Genomic DNA, 23,764 nt, shown 5'->3' with positions numbered 1-23,764 from the left:
AGTTATATTTTTACATAATAAACATTAAAATCAAATAAATTAATAAAAACAAATCAATAAAAACAATCCTGGATAACTTTTTGTACTGTTTATTTTGTTAAAAAAAAAAAGAGTAAAGACCTAAAAAAGGGTTTTAGAAAGATATTATATATTAGTTGATTTAAAAATAAACTAACATAGTAATATCAGAATAAAATTCGAGTACACAAATAAGGTTTTTTTTTTTTTTTTTTGAGAAAGAAGTACACAAATAAGTTGATTTGTATTCATAATTACCAAGCTTATTGATCTCGCGACTTTGAATTGATGTGCCAAATGGGACCAATATTAAGAGCATAATTTCTGCTATGGTGACGAGTAAACTGTTTACTTTGAAGCAGCTTTGACTATCTATCTACCTCTGAGTGTGAAATCTAAACTAACCAACAATCAATATACACCCAACAATTGCGCTGTCATTGATGACTCGTGAAATTTTCAATTCTTTTCCTTTAAGATCAACAATTATTATTATTACTAGTCGCTAACCCGTGCGATGCACGGAAAAGTTAAGCAAAAGTTTAATTTTTTATTTTATTTTATTTGAAAACAAAAGTTTTAAATTTTACTTTTACTTAAAGTTATGATCACTTGAAAATAAAAGTTATAATTGAAAAGGGAAAAAAATTCTAATACCAATGATAAGTCCAACACCAATAATAATTTGGTGACAAATTATGTAAATAATCTAATATAAAAAGATTGAAGAAATTTTTAACAAACCTGAAATAGCAGTATTATAAGTTGGAATAATGTAAATAATCTAATATCACTCAACCTATTTTATAATTTTAAAAAATCAATCAGTGAGCCCATAAAAAGAAAATCAATTAGTAACTACCGCAGAAGAGAAAGTGACATGAGGATTGCATATTGCATAAGTCCAATCCGTATTTTCCTCTTAATATTTATTCTTGCTCCACCATATTTTAATTCTCTCATCTTTATTTCTTTGTTATTTTTTTTTTCTCTTATCTTGAATTGTTCTCATCCACACATTTAAATTATTTTTACTTTCCCAATGCCTTGACTTTTCTTTCCCAATGGCTACATGATCAAACGTTCTATTCTTTATTCTCATCCTCACAAATCTCTTCCTCTCACTCCATCTCAGCCTCTTCATTCTCTTGCTCACAAATTAGTTTCAGTCACATAAACAGTAAAAATGCAAGATTTTTCTTACATATTGCATCGTCATCATGCTCTTTTCTTTTTCTTTTCTCTTTTTTTTTTTTCAAAAGAAGCATTCATCTCAACGTTTTGATAGATCTCATGGTGGTTGAGGCTTCAACAATAATGATAAGGTGCTATGAGCCTGTAAAATACTACTTCACAGGCTAATAGCATAAGGTGCTATGAGCTGGTAGAGGAAGGCAGGGAAGAGATGCAGAGCATCGTGAAAGGTAAGGCAGAGTATCGGGTTTTAGAAAACTTTTATTTTGTGGGTATGGTGGGTTTTCATAGAGGAATCTGTGGGTCTTTAGATGCGATGCTTTGCTATTGGTTTGCCGCGGGTCTGATCAAGGAGGAGCTGATAGAGAAAGGCGGGGAAGAGATAGCAGAGAATCGTGAAAGGCGAAAGGCAGACCATCGGGTTTTAGAAAACTTTTATTATGTTTTTTTTTGTTTTATGATTTTTTTTTAAAATAATTTGCTGATGTGGAAATTTGTGGGAGCTTGAAAAGCTTCGGTTTTATATGTATATATAGATTATGTTTAAAATTTAATACTAGATAGTCTGCAAGAGCATATAAATTCAAGGTTTGGTGATGAAAATTTGCCACCAAAGGAGTAATGCCAAGGACACTACAACTTTTACTATATGAAACTTATAAACGTGATGTATCACAAATCACCAAAAATACATTTCAAGCATATTAATTAGGTGGTTGAAGTCTACCAATTACATATATTATCACATCAATTTGTAAGTTTTATTTAGTAAAACTTGTATCTTTATCATTTTTCTTAAAAAAAAAAAGAAGAGATGGTTCAAGTTACACTTGGTGTAACTTTTATAAACTTACACATTTTTTACACCGTAGATTTCTAAAAGATCTAACGGTTAAAAAAAATCATTAAATGTTATTGTTTTCCACCTTACTATCTAATTAATACTAGCATTCTCTCTCTCTCTCTCTCTTTCTCTCTCTCTCTCTCTTTCTCTCTCTCCTTATTTATTACTTTCCACTATATAATATTTTCTTCAACACAATCTAACAAAAAAAATTTAAAAATAATCCCATAATCATTGATTTCAGAAAACTACCCATAACAAGAGTCAAATGACTTTCAATTTGCTCTTTAAAATAAATAAATAAAGGAACTTATTTATAGTTTGTAAATAATTATTCAATATACTTTGTCCAGACTAAGGATACTTATTTTTTTCTCCTTTTTTCAACAATCTACAGGCTTATAAAAATCAACTTAACTTCTTTGGACTTGCATATTATAATATTGCCTAAAATATGTTAGTTCTTCCAAATGAATGAAAATGATCTCAGTTCTCTTTGAGATGAATATTAATTTTACATTATTATTCAAATACAATGAAGGAATGTGGCTTCATTTAGTGATGGACTACCTCACAAAGGTAGTGGCATCCCGTATTTCTTCTTGACAACTTTTGATCCATCTGCCAAAGATGCAATGAAAGATGAGAGGTCTTCATTCATTGTCAGCGAGTATCCTCTTGAAACTTGTGGAAAGATAGACCCTGAGAACCCCAGTTGTGCAAGAATTATACTCACAGGAAAGGTGAGTTACAAAATCAATTTTTATCTAATTTTAATATTTGGATTGCCACATAGCTTGAAGAAAAAAAAAAAAACTATATATATATATATATATATATATATATATGAGTGTCAAGACTATAAGTGACTATTTTGTCTGTCTTTCTAGTTTCCAATTTGCTCATATTTCATCCATTCTTATGCTTGAATATGCTTAAATATGTTATCCAACTAATTAAAGTACAATTTTTTTTTTTGAGAGAGTTTTAACCTATGACGTTCGCTCCTGATAATAACTCTTTATTATCAGACCAAGACACCAATCAGTTTTTGGTGTAGGTGGGGATTGAACCCCAGATCTCTTATACAACCATTAGAGATTTTACCAGTTGAGCTAACTGGAACCTACTAATTAAAGTACAATTGTAGAGACAAGTTTAAGAAATCTACATCAGGTGCCAAAGATCAAAGTTAACGTCACTAATTGGATAATATATGTGTGTATAAGAAAGAGAACCTTTTTTTTTTTTTTTTTTTTTTTTTGGTGAGAAAGAAGAAAAAGAACCTTATGTGTGTATAAGAAGATAGAGCTAAATTATTAACATTATGGGATTAATTAGTGATATCAATAGGTGTGTATATATATGCACACTACAGTAAGATGACAACTGAAGTAATATTATTTAAATATTTTAAATCATAGCTTTTTTATTAGATAAATTAAGGATTGCCCATTAGATAATGATAATAGTGGAAAGCAATAAATAAGGAGAGAGAGATTTGCTAGTATTAATTAGGTAGTAAGGTGGAAAGCAATAGCATTTAATGATGTTTTTTTAACCGTTAGATCTCTTAGAAATCTACGGTGTAAAAAATGTGTAAATTTATAAGAGTTACACTAGGTGTAACTTAAACCCATCTTAAAAAAAAAAAAAAAAAAAAAATGCAAAAGTGCAAACTAAAGAATACAAACTATTGCCAACGGGAGCTTGGCTCAGTTGGGTATAGTTTGTTCGCTTTGCTTAACACGCTCAGGTTCGATTCCCACTACCAGCAGGAGTCTGTTGGTGGACATCATATCCCTAAGCGTGTGTGCTCTGCCCAGGGGTTTAATATAACCATAAACACCCCAATTTTTTTTTCTCAAAAAAAAAAAAAAAAGAATACAAACTACCATTTGAATTGAAATAAATCTTGCAGGCTATAATTGGTTCAAGAGAAAAAGAGTGGTACTCCATAGGGGTGTGTAGCCAACCTGCCAACCTGACAAAACCGACCTGACCTAACCCAACCCGCCAGGTTGGGTCGATTTTTAGGGCTTGGTGGGTTGGGTTGGGTTACAAAAATATTTTTGATAGCGGGTTGAGTTGGGTTTGGGTTATAAAATTCCAAACCCGCCAAACCCAACCCGACCCACCTATATATTTAATATATATATATATATATATTTAAAATATATTATATAACTAATAAATTTTTTAAAATAACTAGCTCTTCTTATCTTAAATAAAAGCCAATTAGTTCACACAAACCCTAGTAAATTACTATTGTTGTTTAGTTATTAGTGTTGTTTGCTTTTAAGAAGTTACATTGATACTAATCTTTTGGTTTTTTTAATACATTTATATTTATATTTTTTTTCTATTCAATTTAATAATAATAATAATAAAAAATTTGTCAAACCAATGGGTTCAACCCGACCCATGTGGGTTGGGTTGGACTTATGTGATGGGTTGGGTTGGGTTGAATTTTTTTTTACCCACCATGGTGGGTTGGGTCAAAAAATCCCCTTAACCCGACCCATGCACACCCCTAGTACTACTCTATGAGGAATCATTTTAAAAGTATGGTATACCTATAGACTACCATGCATTGATTAATCATGGAAAGTCATTCATTTTAGTGACCCTAAGGAGTCATCCATTTAAGAAAACTCCATGTGTACCCTCATAATAAGCAAATTGAATCACATGAGACAATGAGGAGAAGCCCCCAACACCTTCACTTTACATAATGTATTTACAAAAAATGGTTAAGTGAAAATTAACCTGATGTGGAAATTTACCCAGAGGTTATATACAATTCAGAAAAGGAATATTATAGAAATAGATAATAGCATCTACTAGTAGTGGAAAATGTCCAAAACCAGCATTGCAAATGGACAGCAAAAACCTGCTTCAAGAATTATCTTTTCTGTATCCAGTAAGTGATAATTCCCACATGACACAGACCTAATTTATCAACTTTGACAGAGTCATTCAGAAAGCCAAGCAAGAAACATGTTTTGCTCAATAAGAGAGAGAGAGAGAGAGAGAGAGAGAGAGAGAGAGTTCAATTGATACAAAAACCTAAGCCACATGTTTTAAACTGGTTCATAACAAATTTAGGCATATGCATTAATCAAAGGATTCGGTATTACTACTCTTTTTTGTGAATGATATTATGATTTGAAGAACAAAGGTGTCCAAAATTCTGAATACAACGAATTGCTACGGAGATCTATGCCATATAACAAAGATTGTGTAAGCTTCAGTAACAGTACTATGTCTCTAGGACCTCAAAACACACACACACACACATACATAATTAGCAGCATAATAGAACCTCAATTCTACTGGTGGAATCATCTTTGAATCCTACAAAGAGTGGCAAACTAAGATTAGTCCTAGGGGGGGCACTGCCCCTAACACTTCAATCACCAAAAAAATCTTTATTTATCCAAAAACCTAACTAAATTCGTCCAAAAACAAAAAACTTAACTAACACACACCCTCCCCGTCAACTCTCTCTTGAATACACATATTGCATCATGCTCCCATCTGAACTTTCTTTTGGGTGCAACCCTGAAGGATAAAGGTTTTTGATAGATTAGATAATAGTTATTATAAAGTTATAAACATTTAAAAGAAGATTTCTTTTAATATTATCTTATAAATGACTATCCATACATACATGTAAAAGTAAAATTTTACTATAATACTCTAAATCTCTCACAAATATTAGCTTTGGCTCCCCTCATGATAAATTTCTAGTTTTGCCCCTGCCTACCATGATGAGTAAAAAATTAATTTCTAAATTTAAATAACAAACATTTACAATTAACTTACTATTTATTAATGTAAATAGAATATCATATACAAAGGTTTACAAGTGGAAAACAAATTATAAGAGCAGAATGTAAAGCAAATACCTTCAAATTAAGCTTCTTTTAAAAATGGTAGAGTGTCTTGTTGGTACTGTTTAATGGATTCAATTACTTTTACAGAAAAGGCCTCATCCTCTGGGTAATAAGCGATGGGATCAGATAATAGTGGACTTGAAAGGTTGAGCGCACCTTCAAGCATTGCATGAAGACAATAAGCTGAATATGTAACATTATATCCACCTTCTTGGACAATAAGAAGGCGACCGCCGGTATGCCTATTTGCCAAACTACGAACTATCTGCCCAATCTCTCGATAACCATTCATCGTCAAGCATTGCCTTCCATTTGGATCAAACTAAATCACATGTAATAACTGTATAAGAAACTCCATCTTTATCAACATTAACTATTGATCCCTTATAATTTACATGAAAAGATTTTAAGAATCCACAAAAATAGAACAGATAATTAAGCATTGCTTCATGACTAACTTCATTGACCAATGTCTCCACTCTTCCCCATATTTAAGACAAAAAACTTATCTCTATAGATGATTTTCCTCTGCCCATAATGCAATAATCATTTTACCAACAATGCCAAGTTAAAAGTACCTGACTTCCTTACCCCGAATGTCAATTTTTAAATGGAGAACAAGTTGTGTCAGTCCAAAAGGTGGAGCTTAAATTCAATCCCCCTCCCAAATATATATATAAAGGTGAACTCTTTACTCTCTACGTTGCTGGCACCCTCAAGCATATAGAAAGTTAATTTCTCTTTGTTCAGACCTTACAAGATGGCTTTGAACGCTAGTGTTGGCTACAAGTGAGAGCTTAGACTTTGGATTTTGGACTATCAGCTTGCCCTTGTGGCTTGTATCTTGCGACTATTTCCGTTTTTTTGGTAAATCCCTTTTTTTCTTTTTGACTTACCCAAAACATGATATATTTTTTATTGGACAAAGTTTAGTTATAAAATTGATTATAGCCTAAAGCTACAACTTTACACAATATCTTTTTATTGGAGGTGAATTTTGCCAAATTCACCATTGGATTACATCTTCTTTTTATATCCCCATGTTTGCAAAAGAAAATTAAAGATCAATAGCTTTGTCATCGATAAATTGTTTAAATTGCAAGTTTTTGTAGTTTAAAATTATGCATAAAATATAATCTTATAGATCATATAATAAACATATCCGATTGTCACACAATTTGACATATGTATTAAAAGCATAAAGAACATGCAATCCAACGGTTAGATTTTCAAAATATAGAGTAATGTTAATGATATTGAGTAAGGTTGTAGCCTAATTTTGTAGCTAAACTTTGTCATTTTTTATTTATTTATTTTGATTTGTAAGTTATATATGAACTTATTGGGTCTTCAATCTACAATCTCAACATCCACCTAGTTCTTATGGGGAATTGCCAATTGAGTTGAAGCTTGTTAGGAACCCGGTGGTTCCTAATGGGGATGGATAAGAATTGTAGGAGAATTAATGGGAATTGTAGGGAAATTGACTTAATTTGAGATAGTCATTCTCCATAGAGAAATATTAAGAGAGAGAAAGAGAGAGAAAGGAAATATACTAAGCAATGAGTTGGTTTATTCTTCAATGATAAAAAATGTGATTACAAGTAGGTATTTGTAGAACCATAAAACTATTCTATTGGCTCACATGGCTTTATCCTAATGGACCTAATATTCCCCATGTGTATTAATAATTCCAACATGTGTTAAATGTGATTAACATGCTTGGAATTGTAACTAACTAACCAACTAAATGCAAAATTACAACAATTATTATCTATATACCTATGGGGTTCCTAACAAAGCTCATTGGCAAGCAAGTTATGTGTGATCTCTTTATCACAATGAACCAAAGCTATTTGTTCATTTATTAATTCTTTCAAACATCCTGTCTTCTTCTTCAGCTGAGTTCTAGCATAACAGCTTCTCTTGTTTCATCTTAAGAAATGATAAATAGATACAGCAAACGAGGACCCAATGTAGTCACTATTGAATTAAGAAAATCCTGATTCATCTCATTTTTTTCCTTGAGTTCACTACAACGAGAGAATAGATTCATCCAATTTATTTGTGTTGAAAGAAGGGATTTACTTCAAACTTAAGTTTTTTCCCAGCCACAAAATGAAGGACAGATATAAACTCATTCCTGATCTGAAGTGCCTATTAGGAATGGTCTGATACAGTACAGTACAATAGGAGACAAGGGAATGCAAAGGGAGGGATGTTAAAAGGGTGCCTGCACCTAAAAGCAATGATTCACTTGCACTGCCCCCTTGTCCATAGGGGCCTATTGCATAAAACTGAAACAACTGCTAGATTGCAGCCTCTTTCTCTCTCTTTTTACCGGTAGTGAGGGACAGACTCACTCATACAGCCAGCAGGGAGGGTAGCACTACTGCGAAAGACTACCTAGAAAAAATGTTGCAGGCGTGAAGTGTGGTGGGCCTTGGCTGGGAAAGCATAGCATAGGGAGGAAAGTGAGCTTGGCTGGTGGAAGATCTAGGGGAGGCTGAGTCATTTGATGGAAATCAAAGGCTTTATCCCTATAGAGAAGGAGGCCCTTTAAAGTAAAGGAAGTGCTCCAAGGAATGTAAGTGAAGTACATAACCAAGAAACTGGGTATAAATTTTCTTGAGCAGATATATTTGAATGATCTGGATAGTTGGTTTTCTTAAATTTCTTCAAATGTGCTTCTTATCCTTAGAATTATTCCTTTGTAAAGCTAAATAAAAGTAATAACGAATAATATTTATTTGACTCAACAGTCTTCATGAGAAGACACCTGAAGACTGAATTCCACTGCATAGAAACATTGGGGTCAGACATTAATAAAAGAAAGAAAGAAACACTGGGGTCCAAAGCTTAACTTTAGAGATAGTCCAAAGTCCTGATTTTAGTCAAATATATACAAAACCCAGCAAATTGCAAAACCAAGTAGACCAAACGATAGCACATTTTTCATCATATATCCACCATTCAGTCTCCTTTTAGAGATCTTTAAAATTATGTCATGATCCTTAGCTTGTTATTACATTCATATTCTACCTAAAAGAAAAAGGACATTTATTGTTTTTTAAGTTCAACTTAGGTGTCACTTTCTCCTTCAATTATCTCCATCAAAGAATCAGGTGTATTCAATTTCCTGTATGACTGTATCCTAATCACTTTAGCACTTCCAATATCCCTTTTTAACAGTCTAATTCCATAAAATCCCATGGATCATGTTTTCTGAATGCTCTAATCATATATAGGTTTTATGCCAAATCTCAATTAAACATGAACAGATGAAAATCAATTCTGAGCATATGTCTTCAATAAAATTCACTAAATATTGGAATTCAGAGAGAGAAGCAGAGAAAGAGAGAACTTACAGCACTTGAATCTTGGCCAACAACCCAAACTATCATATCAGGCTCAAACTTTTCAACTGCTGGAAGGACCAACTCGGTCATGGCATACACATACCCCCTATCACCAGTGCCATTTGGTAGAGGTATATTCATATTATACCCAAACCCTTCTCCTTCACCAACTTCATCAACAGATCCATTCTGCGGATGAGATGGACCCCAAGTCCCATGATTCATATGAAGGGAGATGGTAAGAACTTTATTTGACCTATAGAACCCCTCTGCTGTTCCATTGCCATAATGAACATCAATGTCAATAACTGCAACCTTTTGACACCCAGAATCCAAAGCCAACTGAACAGCAAGACCCGCATTATTAAGGAAGCAGTACCCATCAGCTTGAGTAGGCTGAGCATGGTGACCTGGAGGCCTAACCAATGCATACGCAATTTTGCCACAGCCATCGAGTATATGCTTCATTGCTGATAGAGTAGTACCAGCAGCAAGAAGCGCGGCATCCCATGATCCAGGGTTCAAGAATGTTCCGGTACAAAGCATCTTTCCTCCATTCCTATCTGCTTCAATTAGTTCATTTATGTATTCTGGCAAATCAACAAATTTGAAATAATATCAGACTCGGATGTAACTCATGCCAGCAAACTTAAGACAGGTTGTTACATTCAAAATAATCCCTCCCCCAATATTTTCTTCCATACATTATTTGATTTGCAACAAATTATAGGGAAAGTATAGCAAATTGGGAGTTAATCAGTCCCACAGCTTCTAAAATTCTAACACATTACAACATTTTAAGCTTCATTGCACAGAATAGAATTTTGACTGAAATCCCATTTCAGTATAATCAGGAAATCATCCCTTGCACTTGAGGGAAATCAAATTCCAAGTAAACAAAAACAGAACAGGAATTCAACTCCATAAACCCCACCTCCTTGCCACTCTTCAAAGTTTACTAATGAATCAAACATGCCATTCAAAAAACATCATCTTTTTTTGCTTTAAACAAAACAAAACCGAAAGACCCAGATTCAGTTTGAAGGCAGACTATCTTAATAACAAATAAAAAGAAACAAACTGAAACCGGCGGATATGTACCTTGAGTGTGGAAGGAGAGCAATTGAGGGACGAGAGCAGGTGTGCCAGGATGCCAAGAGATGTAAGGAGAGATGGGGCCCCGTTTGAGAATGGAAAGCATGTTCTTGACCCTGTCTGAGTTCTCTGGGTGCTTTTCTAAGACGTCAAGAAACCCAGGATCCATGCCACTGTCGAAAACGCCTGTGCCAGTTTCGTGTTTAAGCATCCCCTCGTGCCAGAACACGTCTATGGGGTCCATTGGAGTTGGAGAAGTAGGCATGATAGAATTGGAAGGTATTATTGTTAGAGTTGTCAGTTTGGGAGGGAGTAGTATTAGAGGATTTTGGAACCTCCTTCGGTTCTTTCTGCCGTGCTCTCTCTGACTCTGATGAGGGTGACAATACAAACTACACTCAACACTACAGTACTCTACTTTTTTTTTTTTTTTTTTGGTTGTTGTTCGTACTCTACACTTGTTGCAGTACGATGAGGATGAGTGGATGATAAGGCAATCTTTAGATTTCATGACTGGCAAGCAGTGGCTTGGTGATGGTCCCATTTCGCCTCTTCGGCCCATCTAAAACACAGCCCCAAATCATATAGATTTGGGTTGGCTGGTAAAGCTTATTTTAAACCCATGGGCCATGACTTTTCCTCAAACTTCTCTTATATGACAATTTAAAGCCATCTTACCTGCCTTAGCAGACGGGTTTTATTCATCCCGCAGTGCAAATGGAGTGGGGATAGAGTTTAACATTTTCCCACATAGGCACATACTCACTCGAACCAATCTTTCTATATTTAAACAATTAAAAAAAATATTTTATAGGTTTAAAAAAAAAAATTATATATATATATATATATATGTGTGTGTGTACAGCTGTCAAACTTTAAAATTTTTATTTTTATTTTATAAATGTTGTATACTTCTATTATTGAATATATTTTTATGTTTTAAGATTTAAATTGTTTATATATTTTTAAATTGTTGTATTGTTATGTATGAATTATTTTTGTATTTCTTAATACTTGAATTGTTGTATTGATATGCTTTGAGAAGATTTTGTAATGTTATAACTTTTTTTTTAAAATGTTTTAATTTAATGTATTCAAAATAAGCTTTTACTAAATTATATATAAATATATGTATATTAAACTTGAGTGTGGCGGGTTGGATATCCACTAAAACAAGGTAGGAAAAAAACCTGCCCTAAAGTGGGAGTGGGGATTAGAAAACCCACCCCATACCGTGTTGCCACTCCTACTCTTGTTGATTGGCAAGCAGTGGCATGGTGATGGTCCCATTTCGCCTCTTTGGCCCATCTAAAACACTGCCACAAATCATATAGATATTGGGTTGGGCTTTGGGTGGTGACCTTTGTTGGGTTAAAATGAATTGACCCATTGCAATTAATTAATTGATTAACCAAGTTAATTAAGATCAAATTTCATGCAATAGCGTGGTAGAACAAACAAATCACCAATTATACTAAATGCAGCGGAAAATAAATTTGACACGGGTGAATGGGAAAAACCACAGAGACAAAACTCCATCGGGTAATTTTAAGGTCACCACTCCCAAAAATCTACTATTATCAATCACAAACAATTACAAGTATAAGGAATCTTACCAAACCCTTTAGCCTATCTTGAAATACCAACCTACAGTTGAACTCTTACCCTAATACCCAATTGGACTTGTATTGTAGCAGTAATCTTTTCATTCAATACACGAATCCCAGTACGTGACTAAGCAATGATGCACGGATCCTAGTACGTGACTAACTCCTTTGCATGAATCCCAGTACGTGACTAACTCCACAACAATCCTTTGATTGATGTAGTTGATTTGCAACAACTTCACATAGAAACATCAATAAGATCTTCAATGATGGTGTGAGAGACTTTGCTTGGTTACAAAACCAAAGGCGTACAAGAAAAGCAACAAGAACTCTTTCTTCAGTAGGAGGAGGTTAGAGTTTCAAAAAGAAAACCTTATGAAACTCTCTAGGGTTAGGTTTTTCTTTTTCCACCTCCTTGTTTAAATAGGAGCTCAATGGGCTCTCCTATTCCAAATAGGTATACATAAACCTTGGGCTTTCCTAATCCAATAAAGATTATATAAACCCATAAACAAATAGCCTTTTAGAATAAAAATGTTGCTGGCTATAGTCTGAATCCCGTAAGCTCGATAGATGAGACATGTGTTGAGTTTTAATGAATCTTGACAGATCGTTGTTGAGGAGGTATTGAGACCTACAGATTGCACTTTTCTTGAGCAGTTCTTAAGTAATCTTCATGTCTTCAATGTAACCACTTGTAACGATCATCTTGAACCTACTTAGATTTACCTAAATACAAGTAAAGTACGTTTTGTTAAAGGATATGCCAATTACATAAAAATATGTCCCTTACAACTTTGATTTTAAACCCATGGCCTTTTCACAAACTTCTCTTATATGACAATTTAAACCCATCTCGTGGGTATTTGTTTTACACGCTCTTAACGGATGGGTTTTATCCGTCCCATGTGGCAAATGGGGTGGGGATGGGGTTAACATTTTTCCTTATACACACTTGCACACATCTCGTTTACATTTAAACAATTAAAAAAAAAACATTTATATAGGTTATATATATGTGTGTGTGTTGTGGGGGGGGGGGGGGGTGCGTGCTTTTAGCTTTCATACATTAATTTTTTTAAATGTCTTTTGATGTTGTATACTTGTATTATTGAATATGTTTTTATGTTTTAAGATTTAAGTTGTTTATATATTTTAATTGTTGTATTATTATGTATGAATTATTTTAGTGGCGTGTACAAGGTTAATGGGTTGTTTACCATGCTATGCTCACAATCTATTTGTTGTTGTGTGGGTTATGGATATCCTACAACAGGAAGTTCCTAGAAATGCAATTCTTCTACCTTATTGACAATTCCCTAGTGATTCCCAAGTAAGCTCTCTCCTTTCTTAGTTTTTCTCTCTCTCTTTCTGATATCTCACTAAAAAATGTCCAACATCCTTCTCCTTCCTCTTCCCCTTTATTTATAGGCTTGCTTAGTGGGTTTGTCATGATTGCATAGAGTGGCTTTTTGTGCAAGTGGGGCCACTTTGTGATTATTCCTAACAAAAAGGGGGGTCCCACTTTGGGAATGGGTATGTCAGTTTTAGAACTCGCGATTGACGCTGGATAGTTCTCGGCAGGCGATCTCTCCTAAGGCATTATCGAGATACATTAAAGACAGGTTCTGAGCAACACTAAACCCTGAGATTATAATAGTTCTCGGGTTATCCTTGGGTTGAATAGTATGGGTCGGGCCAATGGTATGACCCACATGCGATCCATGGCCTGTGGGCCCACAGCTAATGAGCTGGTGGATCCATTCACCGTATAATAGCCCCCCTCGATTCCTTCCCCATCTTTTAGGGATGGAATCGAGGTTTCACATTTAATGATCGGTTTTTTTCTAATCATATCAATCTCTAGCCATTAATTGCAGACAAAACAACCTGTGTCTTTGGCACACGGGGCAACAGGCTGTTATATCAAACGGCTATCATTACCTGATGGTTCATATACCGAGGCCACGCGTGTCACGCCCCAAGCCTAATTGGGTCCAAAGCATGAGAAAAGGACCACAATATTGTGAACTCTCCACAATATAAGTCAGAGCTCTATGAGACATTTGCAAATAATACAAATTACGAATCATGTCTCCAAATATATATGAAATTCCAAAACTCCAAATGGATCAACATCAAATCACAATCCTTCCTAGGATAGGCAACCTCAACGACAGAATCTAGGCCTACCATGCACAAGGCTAACGAACCTCAAGAGTCCAACCTCCAATAGAATTAGCTACGGCCTCCATAAATTTAGTAAGTTGAGTCACCAACCAATCATAGCATAAATCTCTCAATTAGCATAATGCTCCAATCACCACCAATAAAACAAGCTCCATGCTCGAGGTATAGCAAATTTATCTGAAAATTTGTTGGAGAGTGGGATGAGCTAAAGCCCAGTAAGTAGCATAATTAATGGGGGGTGGGGGAAATGCAAGTTTCATGATAATGAGCATTTTACAAAACGTATTATAATTTGGGAATTTCCATTTAGATCATGCAAATCCTTTTTTTCTTAATAACATGACAAGAATGATTCAAAGAATGTAGCACCAAGCTTTCTCAAAATATTTCAACATGAAACTACATACTATTTGCAATGAGCTATCAAACACCCTTTCAAAACCTGAAAATCCAACCCAAGGCCACATGACAAGCCCCCATAAAGACGTTAGGTATGCAACAAAGACATCAAGTTATGCCATGAAGACATCAGTTATGCCACGAAGACATCAATCCACCACAAAGACGGGGTGTCAATATACTAATGTCACAGAAACTACGACATTTGGCTGGGTAATCACATGTCACGGCCCAATGGTAAAAACATGAAGAGCTCACAGTTTACATGAAATCAGAACACGGTTCAATTTTAAGTAGTTTCACAAAAACCTTTGAAATGCCCCATATATTCACAAGGTCCTCAAATTTTGCAAAATCATTTTGTGTCAATAACATTTTCTATCAATTTCCCAAATAGCACAAGTCAAGATAAAACATTTTTAGAATTTGCAAATAATGCAATAAAAATCCATTCCCAATAATTTTATCAAAGATGCTCATCTCTTCCGTACTAACAGATCATGCATTTCCCCATATGCAATATTAAACATGATGCGTTTTCATATATAATCATATATAACATAGTCACAACACAATACTTTTTAAGAAAATATAGTTTCACAAATAATTTTCCAAAATATGTTTGACCCAAAAACAAAGTTTATGCAATGTGGTTATTTTCCAAAAATCCCATTAAAAAGCTACTTACCTCAGCAGTCCAATCCAAATTTACCTCAATCGAGCATCACATTCAACAAATCAAGTTACTAGTTCCATCACCAAGTACCTTGGAACCTAGAAACACAAGTATCAAGCCTATTAATAACAAGGCCTACTACAAAATTACACTATCAAGTTTGTCTCCATAAATCATAAAGGATTCCCTTAAAAATCAAACCTAAGGCCCTAAAGCCTAGCTTGACCATCCCAAGACAAGTACCCCTACCCAAATGAGAACCAAAAAGACATACAAGAAACTCATAGGACTACAACACAACCAAAGCCTTTAATTTCCCTTTTGCAAACAATATGCATTTACCAACTTGATACAACGTATGTCGCTACCAAACTATGATAAAATTAGCCAAAGTAAAACACTTGTCAAAGAAAGCATATATGAACTTACAAGCTAAACCACACAACAAAAGCTTAGAGTAACTTCCTTAAAGTTTTAGCATCCTAATCACACTTTCAGATAACTTCCAACAGGTCAGCCATTTTTATAAAATTCGTTTGGTCCACTTAGCATTATCCAAAATGCTTGAAATTAAATAGGGAGAAGCCTTTATATATCTAGTATGTACCACCAAAAATTAAGCTCAAAGTGATTTTTCTATAATTTATTAAAAATCACATAATGCTGCTTACTCAAATCTGTCAGGGACAGATTTACAGTCCCAAGAGAAAATCACTATAATTTTAGTACTATTCCAAAAGTTTTGAGACTTGATTAACCTTAAAGTTACATGTGTTAACACACATAAACAACTAGGATTACAACTCATAACCTAATATAACAATCATCTCAAGTCAAGAATTTCAATCCTATAACTCATATAGGCAATTTATCAAACACTTGGTAAGCAAAAGACACATGCTCACATTACTTGCACAAATATTTAGTTAATACCACAATCACAACCACATATGCCAAAGACATTTCAAAATGCAAGGAAACTCTCTTTCAAAAAATTAACCCCAATCTCCCATATAAATCAAAATCCCAAATGATTTCTCAAGAAACCCAACTCACATGGTTGCCAAACAATAAATCCATATCACCCCATTAAATTAAAACCTCCAATCAGGTCTTAAATGTCCCAACAAAGAGCAATCTTAACAATATAGGATAGTAGGGGTTTGCAGAAAACCCACTGACCCACCAAACCCGACCTAACCCAACCTGACCCGCTGGATTGGGTAGGTTTTTAAGGCTTGGTGGGTTGGGTTGGGTTACAAAAAAAAATTTTATGGCGGGTTGGGTTGGGTTGGGTTTGGGTCATAAAATTACAAACCCGCCAAACCCAACCCGACCCATCCATATTTAATATATATTTAAAATATATTTTTATATTTAATAAATTTTTTTAAATCAATTGTAGGGCACTTATATATATATATATATATTTAAATATATATTATATATTTAATAATTAAAAAAAAAACAATTGTAGCGCAGCATTTCCTCAGTTTCTCCTACTAATACTAATTTAATATATATAAAATATATTATATAATTAATAAAATTTTTTAAATAGCCAGTTCTTCCTATCCTATATAAAAGCCAATTAGTTCACACAAATCCTAATAAATTACTATTGTTGTTTAGTCATTAATGTTGTTTGCCTTTAAGGAGTTACATTGATACTAATCTTTAGGTTTTTTTAATATTTTAATATTTTTTTTTCTACTCAATTTAATAATAATAATAAAAAAAAATTTCAAACCTATGGGTTCTACCCGACCCATGTGGGTTGGGTTGGGTTGGACTTATGTGATGGGTTGGGTTGGGTTGGATTTTTTTTGACCCACCATGGTGGGTTGGGTAAAAAAATCCCCTCAACCCGACCCAACCCGACCCATGCACACCCCTATAGGATAGAAACCCAAAGATATTAGAGGGTGGGTCATGGAGATTTTACCTTACATTCATGTTGGGAGAAGTCAAACCATGGAGAAGAGTTTGATGACCAAAATTTTAGAAGCTAACTTAGAGACCAAGAGGGAGGAGAGATTTGGGAGAGAGAGGTAGAGGGATTTGTGTGTTTGTTTTTGTGTTTGAGTGTGAAAGAAGAAGAGCAATCGGTCAAGAGGGAGAGAGATATTTGTGAGGATGTGTGGTTGAGAATGAGTGGGTAGGTAGGAGTGTCACGTGTGGGTATAAAAATCTGACCCCTCTTTTTTTGTGTGTGTGTGTGTGTGTGAGGGGGGGGGGATGGGTAAAGGTTGGGGTGTTACAACACGTGTAACGGTTACAGAAGGGGAATTAATTATTTTCCCTCCAAAAATTCACTCAATGCTCCCCAAGATTCCCCCTCTATAAATACTACTCATTTCCTTACTTTGTTTCCTTCTCTCAATCTCTATTTCCTCACTCCTTTGAGCAACCTCCCTTTTTCCCGAGACCACTCTCCTTAGCGCGTTATTGTAAGTTCTCTACTCCCTGTTCTCTTTTTTCAAGTTTTCTTCAAATTTTGTTATACATACAAATGGATTTTGCACATCTTCTTAGAACTGAGGCTGCCTTAGCAACCTTTAGGGCTAGGTTCGATATCCTTTTAAACGTAGATATAGAGTTCTGCCTTGAAGGAAACATAGAGAATGATAGACGTCCTCGGGTAGTGTTTTTTTCTTTAATGGCTATTTTAGAAGGGGGGTTAGATTTCCCGTGGACCCCTTATTACTTAGAACACTTAGTTTTTATGACCTTTGCCTCGACCAATTGCCATCGAATTTCTATAGAGTGGTGAGTTGTGTGAGTCGGCTTAACAACTTGTATGGGCTTAGGACTCAACCACCACGACATCAATTTCTTGTACAACATTTGTGGTGCCTCAAGGATGGGTTACTACCTACAATTTTGAGACACTGTTGTCCAGTTAATATCGTGCCTCCCCGACTCCAATAAGAATTTGGTTGGAGAGTATGATAAAGTGAGCGGGAACTGGCTTGCTGGCAAGCACACTTGTCTAACCTCACCTCGAGACATTGGTCGATATTCCCTTTCCTTTTCATTTTTTGTACTACTCGGAATTACTCTCCTAATTTTGACTGAGGATTTTCCCTTTAATTTCGTTATTTTACCGCAAAACTTTGTGATCTTTTTAAATTCCTTTCTAACGAAGTGTATTTTCTTCTGTTGAGCCGCTACTAAACGTTTTAGGCCTGATCTTAGCACCGTGCATTCCCGAGACTTGAACTTTGTACTATGCTCGAAGATATTCGTGCACTAAATGGTTAGCTAAGAGCATCACACCTTATCCTTGGTTACGTTCCTTCATACACTAGCTACCAAGATCCAGGGTAGGCTCTTACCGTTGGTAGCCCCCTGCTTGCATACGTTGACGTTTTTCTCCTAGGTTTCCTTTCGAGAGTTCTTTCTCTTGGTGAAGCTCGGAGAATAGGTCCTCATTAGATAAGAGAGGGTTCTTTGCTCCCTGTCAGGAACAATTCTGCTGATAGAGTATTCCACAGCAAAGTCGATCACATTCTAGTTGAGGAGCCAGCTGCCGAAGAACCTGTGGCTGAAGAACCAGGCTTTGAAGAATCTAACTCTGAGATGGTTGTAAGGCGAAGGATGATCATCGATCGCTTCATCCCCAGGGGCTAAGCGACAATTAGCTCCCCAACAGCCACAACAACATACTCCCCCACCTTCTCCTCATAATCGCAAGAGGCCAAAGGATTCCTTTGATCCAACTGAGCAACCTACTGACCCATCCTTTGGTCCAATGCTGGTCTCGACTGCCGTACCCTTAATCGCTCAGGATCCTTCCCTTGAAACAAGGCTCACTGAGATGGTCGGCTCCAAATTGCATCTTTATTTGTATCTCCCTCCCAAGGTTAGCAAAGTGTCTTTATGTTGGGAGACAGCCCTCTCTTAACTGATTCCTCTATTAGGAATTGGTCCAAAAGGCAAGGGGGCCGGATTGCAGATAGTCTTAGGTAGGTACTTCTATTGCCCGATGACCTATAATACTTCTTGGACGGTAGTGATGAGGCCATCTCCCTCAGGCTGAAATGACACACCATCGCGGTAAACCTTAATTTTTTTTTTAATTTTAATTTTATTATTATTTATGTACTCTTTGCATTTTCCCCTTTGACCTGACCTCTCCTTTTTTATCCTTATTGTCCTATTAGGCTGCACAGATGACCCATATCCTTGAAGGCCAGCTCAAGGGTGCTATGGAAGAAGGAGATAAGGAGAAAGCCTTAAAGGAGGTGTCCGAGTCTACCTTTCGAGAGCAAACTGCCGAATTAGCTATTGCCAAGCGACAATCTGTAGAAGTTGAGAGAGCTCATGTGGCTAGCAAGAAGAGAGTGGCAGACTTAGAGGGTAAATTGGGTGAAGTAGAGGTCAAGCTCCCTTAAGCTGAGAGTGTCATCTTAGTTTGGGATAAGGAAATAGCTGATCTGAAGGTTGCTGTGACACAAAGTGAGCAAAATTTCTACAACATGGGCATCACTGATGCCGAGAACTCCAGTGAGGCTGTTATGTTTGAATCTCAGCACTATGGATTTAGGGAGGGGTGGATAGTAGTTGTGAATGCTCTTCATCTCCCTGAGAACTCTCCTTTCAGGGATCCCCAGAAAATACCTCTACCCAAACCTCCCCCTCGTCCTCTTGTCCAAACCTAGGCCTCGATTGAAGAGGAAGACAGCCCCAACATGAGGAGTTGGTTGAGGAGATTGATTCTCACAACATGATAATCGATCTTGACAACATGACCACCCTTGATGCCGCTGAAATGCTGCTGAAGGTCAAGAGCTGCCGACCTCCTTTCCTGATCCAAGCCCCTTAGTGACCGAAGATATTGCTATCGCTCCCACCGACTACGCCCAAGATCCAAATACTTAAAACATCATTTATTTATGTATTCTCACTTTTATTTATTATATATTTCTCTTCTTCAAATTATGTAAGAACTTATTGATGCTCTCTTATTTGTTATTTAATTTTGTATCTTGTTTAGTTGTAAAGTATTGGGTAAACTTATTAAGTCCTTTCGGTGGACTAAACACCATTTCATTTATGAACTCTTGTGTTTGTTTTATTTATACTCTACTATTTTACTTTTCTTTTCCTTTGCATACTAGCCTCGTGCTACTTTTATCCTTCCTCTTATGCTCTTTTATATAAGTATTGCTCATACTTTAAGATAGTGTAATCCAAGTCCCATGCAACTTGTTGGTAATGATTCCCTCCGAGGTTCACATAAACTTGGACTACTACAAACCGAGGACAAGCTCTTGGCCTTAGTTTATTTTAATACTTCCACCTCGTCGGTGGTCAAAGTTTCCATCCTTGAATCAGTTGATAAGTTTCCACCTAGTGGGCGACCGGGGTCAGGCCTGATAGGCCACAAACTGAATGACCCATTGTGATAGAAATTAATTAATTAATTAGCCAAGTTATTAATTAATCAATTTATCATGCAAATGCGTGGTAGCACAAACAAATCACTAATAAACTAAATATGCAGCGGAAAATAAATAACACGGTAATTTGTTTACGAATGGGGAGAACCTAATGGCAAAAAACCCCACCGGGTGATTTTCAGGTCACCACTCACGAAACTCCACTATTATCACAACAAGCGGTTACAAGTAAAGGAATCCAAGTACCTTACCGACCTACAATTGAACCTTTACCCCAATACCCAATTGGACTTGTTCTGTAGTGATAGTTCCCCTTTCAGATGCACGACTCCCAGTACGTGACTAACTAATTGCACGGATCCCAATACGCGACTTCAATCACCAACTAAGAAGGTTGTTGGTTGCAAAGTTCTTCAGTTCATCCACACGATGAAGATCAAGAAGATGCTTGGTCACAAAACCCTACGGTGCATATACACAGCAACTTCTTCAAGAGAAAGAGATGAACTAGGGCAAGAACTTTGTCTTCGGTCAGAATTTGCTTGAACAGAGTTTGCTCAAAGCTTGTGCAACTTATGAACTATTTGACGGCCCTTAAACTGATCATTTTATATGTCTAGGGTTAGGAAAAAAGAAAGCCCAAAGACAAATTCATGGATCCCAAGAAAATCAGATTGGAATTTTGAAAATCTTAAATCTCGACAGATAGAAGGTGTCGAGAAGCTGTCGAGCAGGTGTCGAGCACACCGAATGTAGAACAGCTTTCTTAAGCTCGATAGATGCAGCTGTCGAGCTTTAATGATTTTGCACAATGAACTTGTTTTCTTCAACAGACTTGAAGGCTTCAATATTTGATCTTGAAACAAGGTTTCTTGAAGTATTTAAAGACATCCTAAATCTACCCAAATACAAGTAAAGTGCGTTTTGTCAAAGGATAAGCCAATTACATAAAAGAATGACATATGTTCCTAACAAGTGAAACATATATGTCCTAACAATCTTCACCTTTGGCAATCCGTGACAAAACCACAACAAACAAATGAATATATGAGAGAAGTCATAAATCACTCAACTCATATTCACTTGTTGAATACAATAAAATTTATCCTAACACAAACTCTTGAAAAATTTTACAAGAAGAGAGTTTATGGCAAGTAGACTTTGACAACCTGTATTTCTGAAACACTTTAAATAAAACTCATTAAGGCATCTTCGTGTGAGACAGAAATAATAGATTGCATACAAGTATAAGAAATATATGTATAAAGGGAGAAAAGAAACAACACATGAAGGGGTAAGTGAAAGAAAATATACATCAATATAAAGAAATGAATAAGTACAATGTATGTCTATAAATGGTCACAAGATCTCATGTACAAGAGTAATGTATCTAAAAAGAAAGAAAAGAAAAGATACATACTATCCTCACTACATTCCTCAAAATGTATCAACACTCCCCCTAACAAAATGGTCCTATATTAACTCTCCCCCTAAGATAGACTACTCTCATACCAAAACTACTCCCCCTTTTTGTCACGAATGACAAAAGGTAAGAGTGTCAAGTAGGCATCTCAACGGTAGAGCTAGCATCTCGATCAGCATCATCCAAAACATCATCGTCATCACCATCATCATCATCCTCATCCTCAGAATCAAAAGCCACGGAAGAAGGTGGTGAAGGAGAAGCCTTAGGAGCAAAACCACCTATGGACGCTTGTCGCCGTGCAATACGACCGACACGAACGTTCACTTGATACAACTCCGTAGAGAGTGTATCTAGGCGAGCATTCATGTGCTGCAGCTGCGCCATGATGTCTTCTAAAGACGCATCGCTTGAAGAAGAAGGAGAAGCCGATGTGGATGGAGCAGAATAGGATGGAGTTGAACGGGAGGAAGGAGTTGCTGAATCCGACTGCCGCGACCAAAGCTGGGCCTCGCTACGTTTAATAGTAGCATAATCTATGGCACACATGACGGTAAAATGGTTGGAAGAGGGAAAAGAAATGGAAAAATGGCTAAGATCCTCGTGATAGCGGAAGGAAAGATGAGCTTATCATAGAACGCTGAATCTAGATGAACATCTATAATAGACAAAATGAAATGAGAAGGGAAATCTATGGTAAGATGCTCAAGAAGCGATAACAAAAATCGAGCACGAGGCTCTGTGATAGAGTTATAGTGAGAGAGGGGATGCAAAACAAAAGTCATCACCAGGTTCATGAATCTAGGACCTTTAGCAAAAGGTTGACATGGTGTAAAAAGACGCTCACCCCAAGCAGTAGGGCGCTCACAAAAAGCAGACATGAGCTCATCCCAGGACACAGTCCTCAGACGCTCACAACTAGGATAGTCAGGAAACTTTATCCTAGGGACCCGAAGCACATCCGCAACAAGCTGCGGTGTGATAGGAATGCGTGTACCTCGAATGCGAGTGAAGAAAAGAGGTACTGAATGATCAATCCCGTGCATGTTGGAATAGAACTCCTGGATAAGCACGAGAGGACAGGTGACCAGGACGTCACACAGTGACTCCCATCCGCTACTGTGAATGACAGAAGGAAGGTCGGTGTCGGCAAAGTCTGTCAAGATGACTTGGCGTTCCGAATGAATGCCTCATCTAGAAAAGTTCTCCGAAAATGCCTTAAAGGCATCATCATCACGGAACCGAATATGAGATAGAGTAGGATCAGACGATGAAGAAGCACCGGAATGAAGAGGATTCTGGGCTGGAGTGGATTTACGCTTAGGTGCCATAGACACGACTAACGTAAACTAACAAAGAGGGAGAGAAAGAATGACAATCAGAAAAGTCCCAAGCAGTTTCAAATATATCAAGTATATTGAAAACAAGTACGTATGCATGGGAAATGCATGAATATGTGACATGTAAAAAAATTTGCATCATGGGCTCAACCCAATCCAAACTTATCAGCACACAATATATAACACACATCTAAATGCATGACAATATCATTATAATGCTAATGTGATGCAATGTATGAGATTTTAAACACATTTAAGTGAAAACCCATCCCAAAATTTCAATGAAAGCTCATCAATTTTGAAATACCCCAAAAT

At 36.1% G+C, this 23,764-nt stretch overlaps 1 protein-coding gene and 1 long non-coding RNA gene across 4 annotated transcripts; one reads left to right on the top strand and one right to left on the bottom strand.

Annotated features, from left to right (window-relative positions):
• Positions 1 to 860: 860 nt before the first annotated feature.
• Positions 861 to 1,771, top strand: LOC126725059 (uncharacterized). Its single transcript, XR_007655300.1, has 2 exons — positions 861 to 1,442; positions 1,524 to 1,771. It is a non-coding gene; the product is annotated as an uncharacterized LOC126725059 (long non-coding RNA).
• A 703-nt stretch (positions 1,772 to 2,474) lies between these two features.
• Positions 2,475 to 10,886, bottom strand: LOC126725048 (histone deacetylase 8). Of its 3 annotated transcripts, none has more exons than XM_050429553.1 (4): positions 10,416 to 10,886; positions 9,324 to 9,904; positions 5,968 to 6,277; positions 2,475 to 2,758 (listed from the first exon to the last, which is right to left on the bottom strand). In XM_050429553.1, exons 1-3 carry the CDS (start codon positions 10,672 to 10,674, stop codon positions 5,975 to 5,977), a joined length of 1,143 nt encoding a protein of 380 aa, XP_050285510.1. In that variant the 5' UTR covers positions 10,675 to 10,886; the 3' UTR covers positions 2,475 to 2,758; positions 5,968 to 5,974. The 3 variants fall into 3 exon arrangements, with proteins under 3 accessions (XP_050285510.1, XP_050285504.1, XP_050285497.1); XM_050429547.1 differs by lacking the exon at positions 2,475 to 2,758 and adding an exon at positions 5,174 to 5,620; XM_050429540.1 differs by lacking the exon at positions 2,475 to 2,758 and having other exon boundaries at positions 5,869 to 6,277.
• Between the last annotated feature and the right edge of the window lie 12,878 nt (positions 10,887 to 23,764).

Source organism: Quercus robur, chromosome 1, assembly GCF_932294415.1.
Source record: "Quercus robur chromosome 1, dhQueRobu3.1, whole genome shotgun sequence".
In the NCBI taxonomy this organism is placed as follows: Eukaryota; Viridiplantae; Streptophyta; class Magnoliopsida; order Fagales; family Fagaceae; genus Quercus; species Quercus robur.
This window is presented reverse-complemented; position numbering and strand designations above follow the sequence as displayed.

What these genes read in the sequence shown, in the direction of transcription:
- LOC126725048 (XM_050429553.1), bottom strand. Translation starts at nt 10,674, where the DNA reads ATGCCTACTTCTCCAACTCCAATGGACCCCATAGACGTGTTCTGGCAC. An exon ending in GCTCTCCTTCCACACTCAAG is followed by an intron (nt 9,905 to 10,415) that starts GTACATATCCGC and finishes TTGATTTGCCAG; the next exon opens with AATACATAAATGAACTAATT. An exon ending in TTGGCCAAGATTCAAGTGCT is followed by an intron (nt 6,278 to 9,323) that starts GTAAGTTCTCTC and finishes CATGTGATTTAG; the next exon opens with TTTGATCCAAATGGAAGGCA.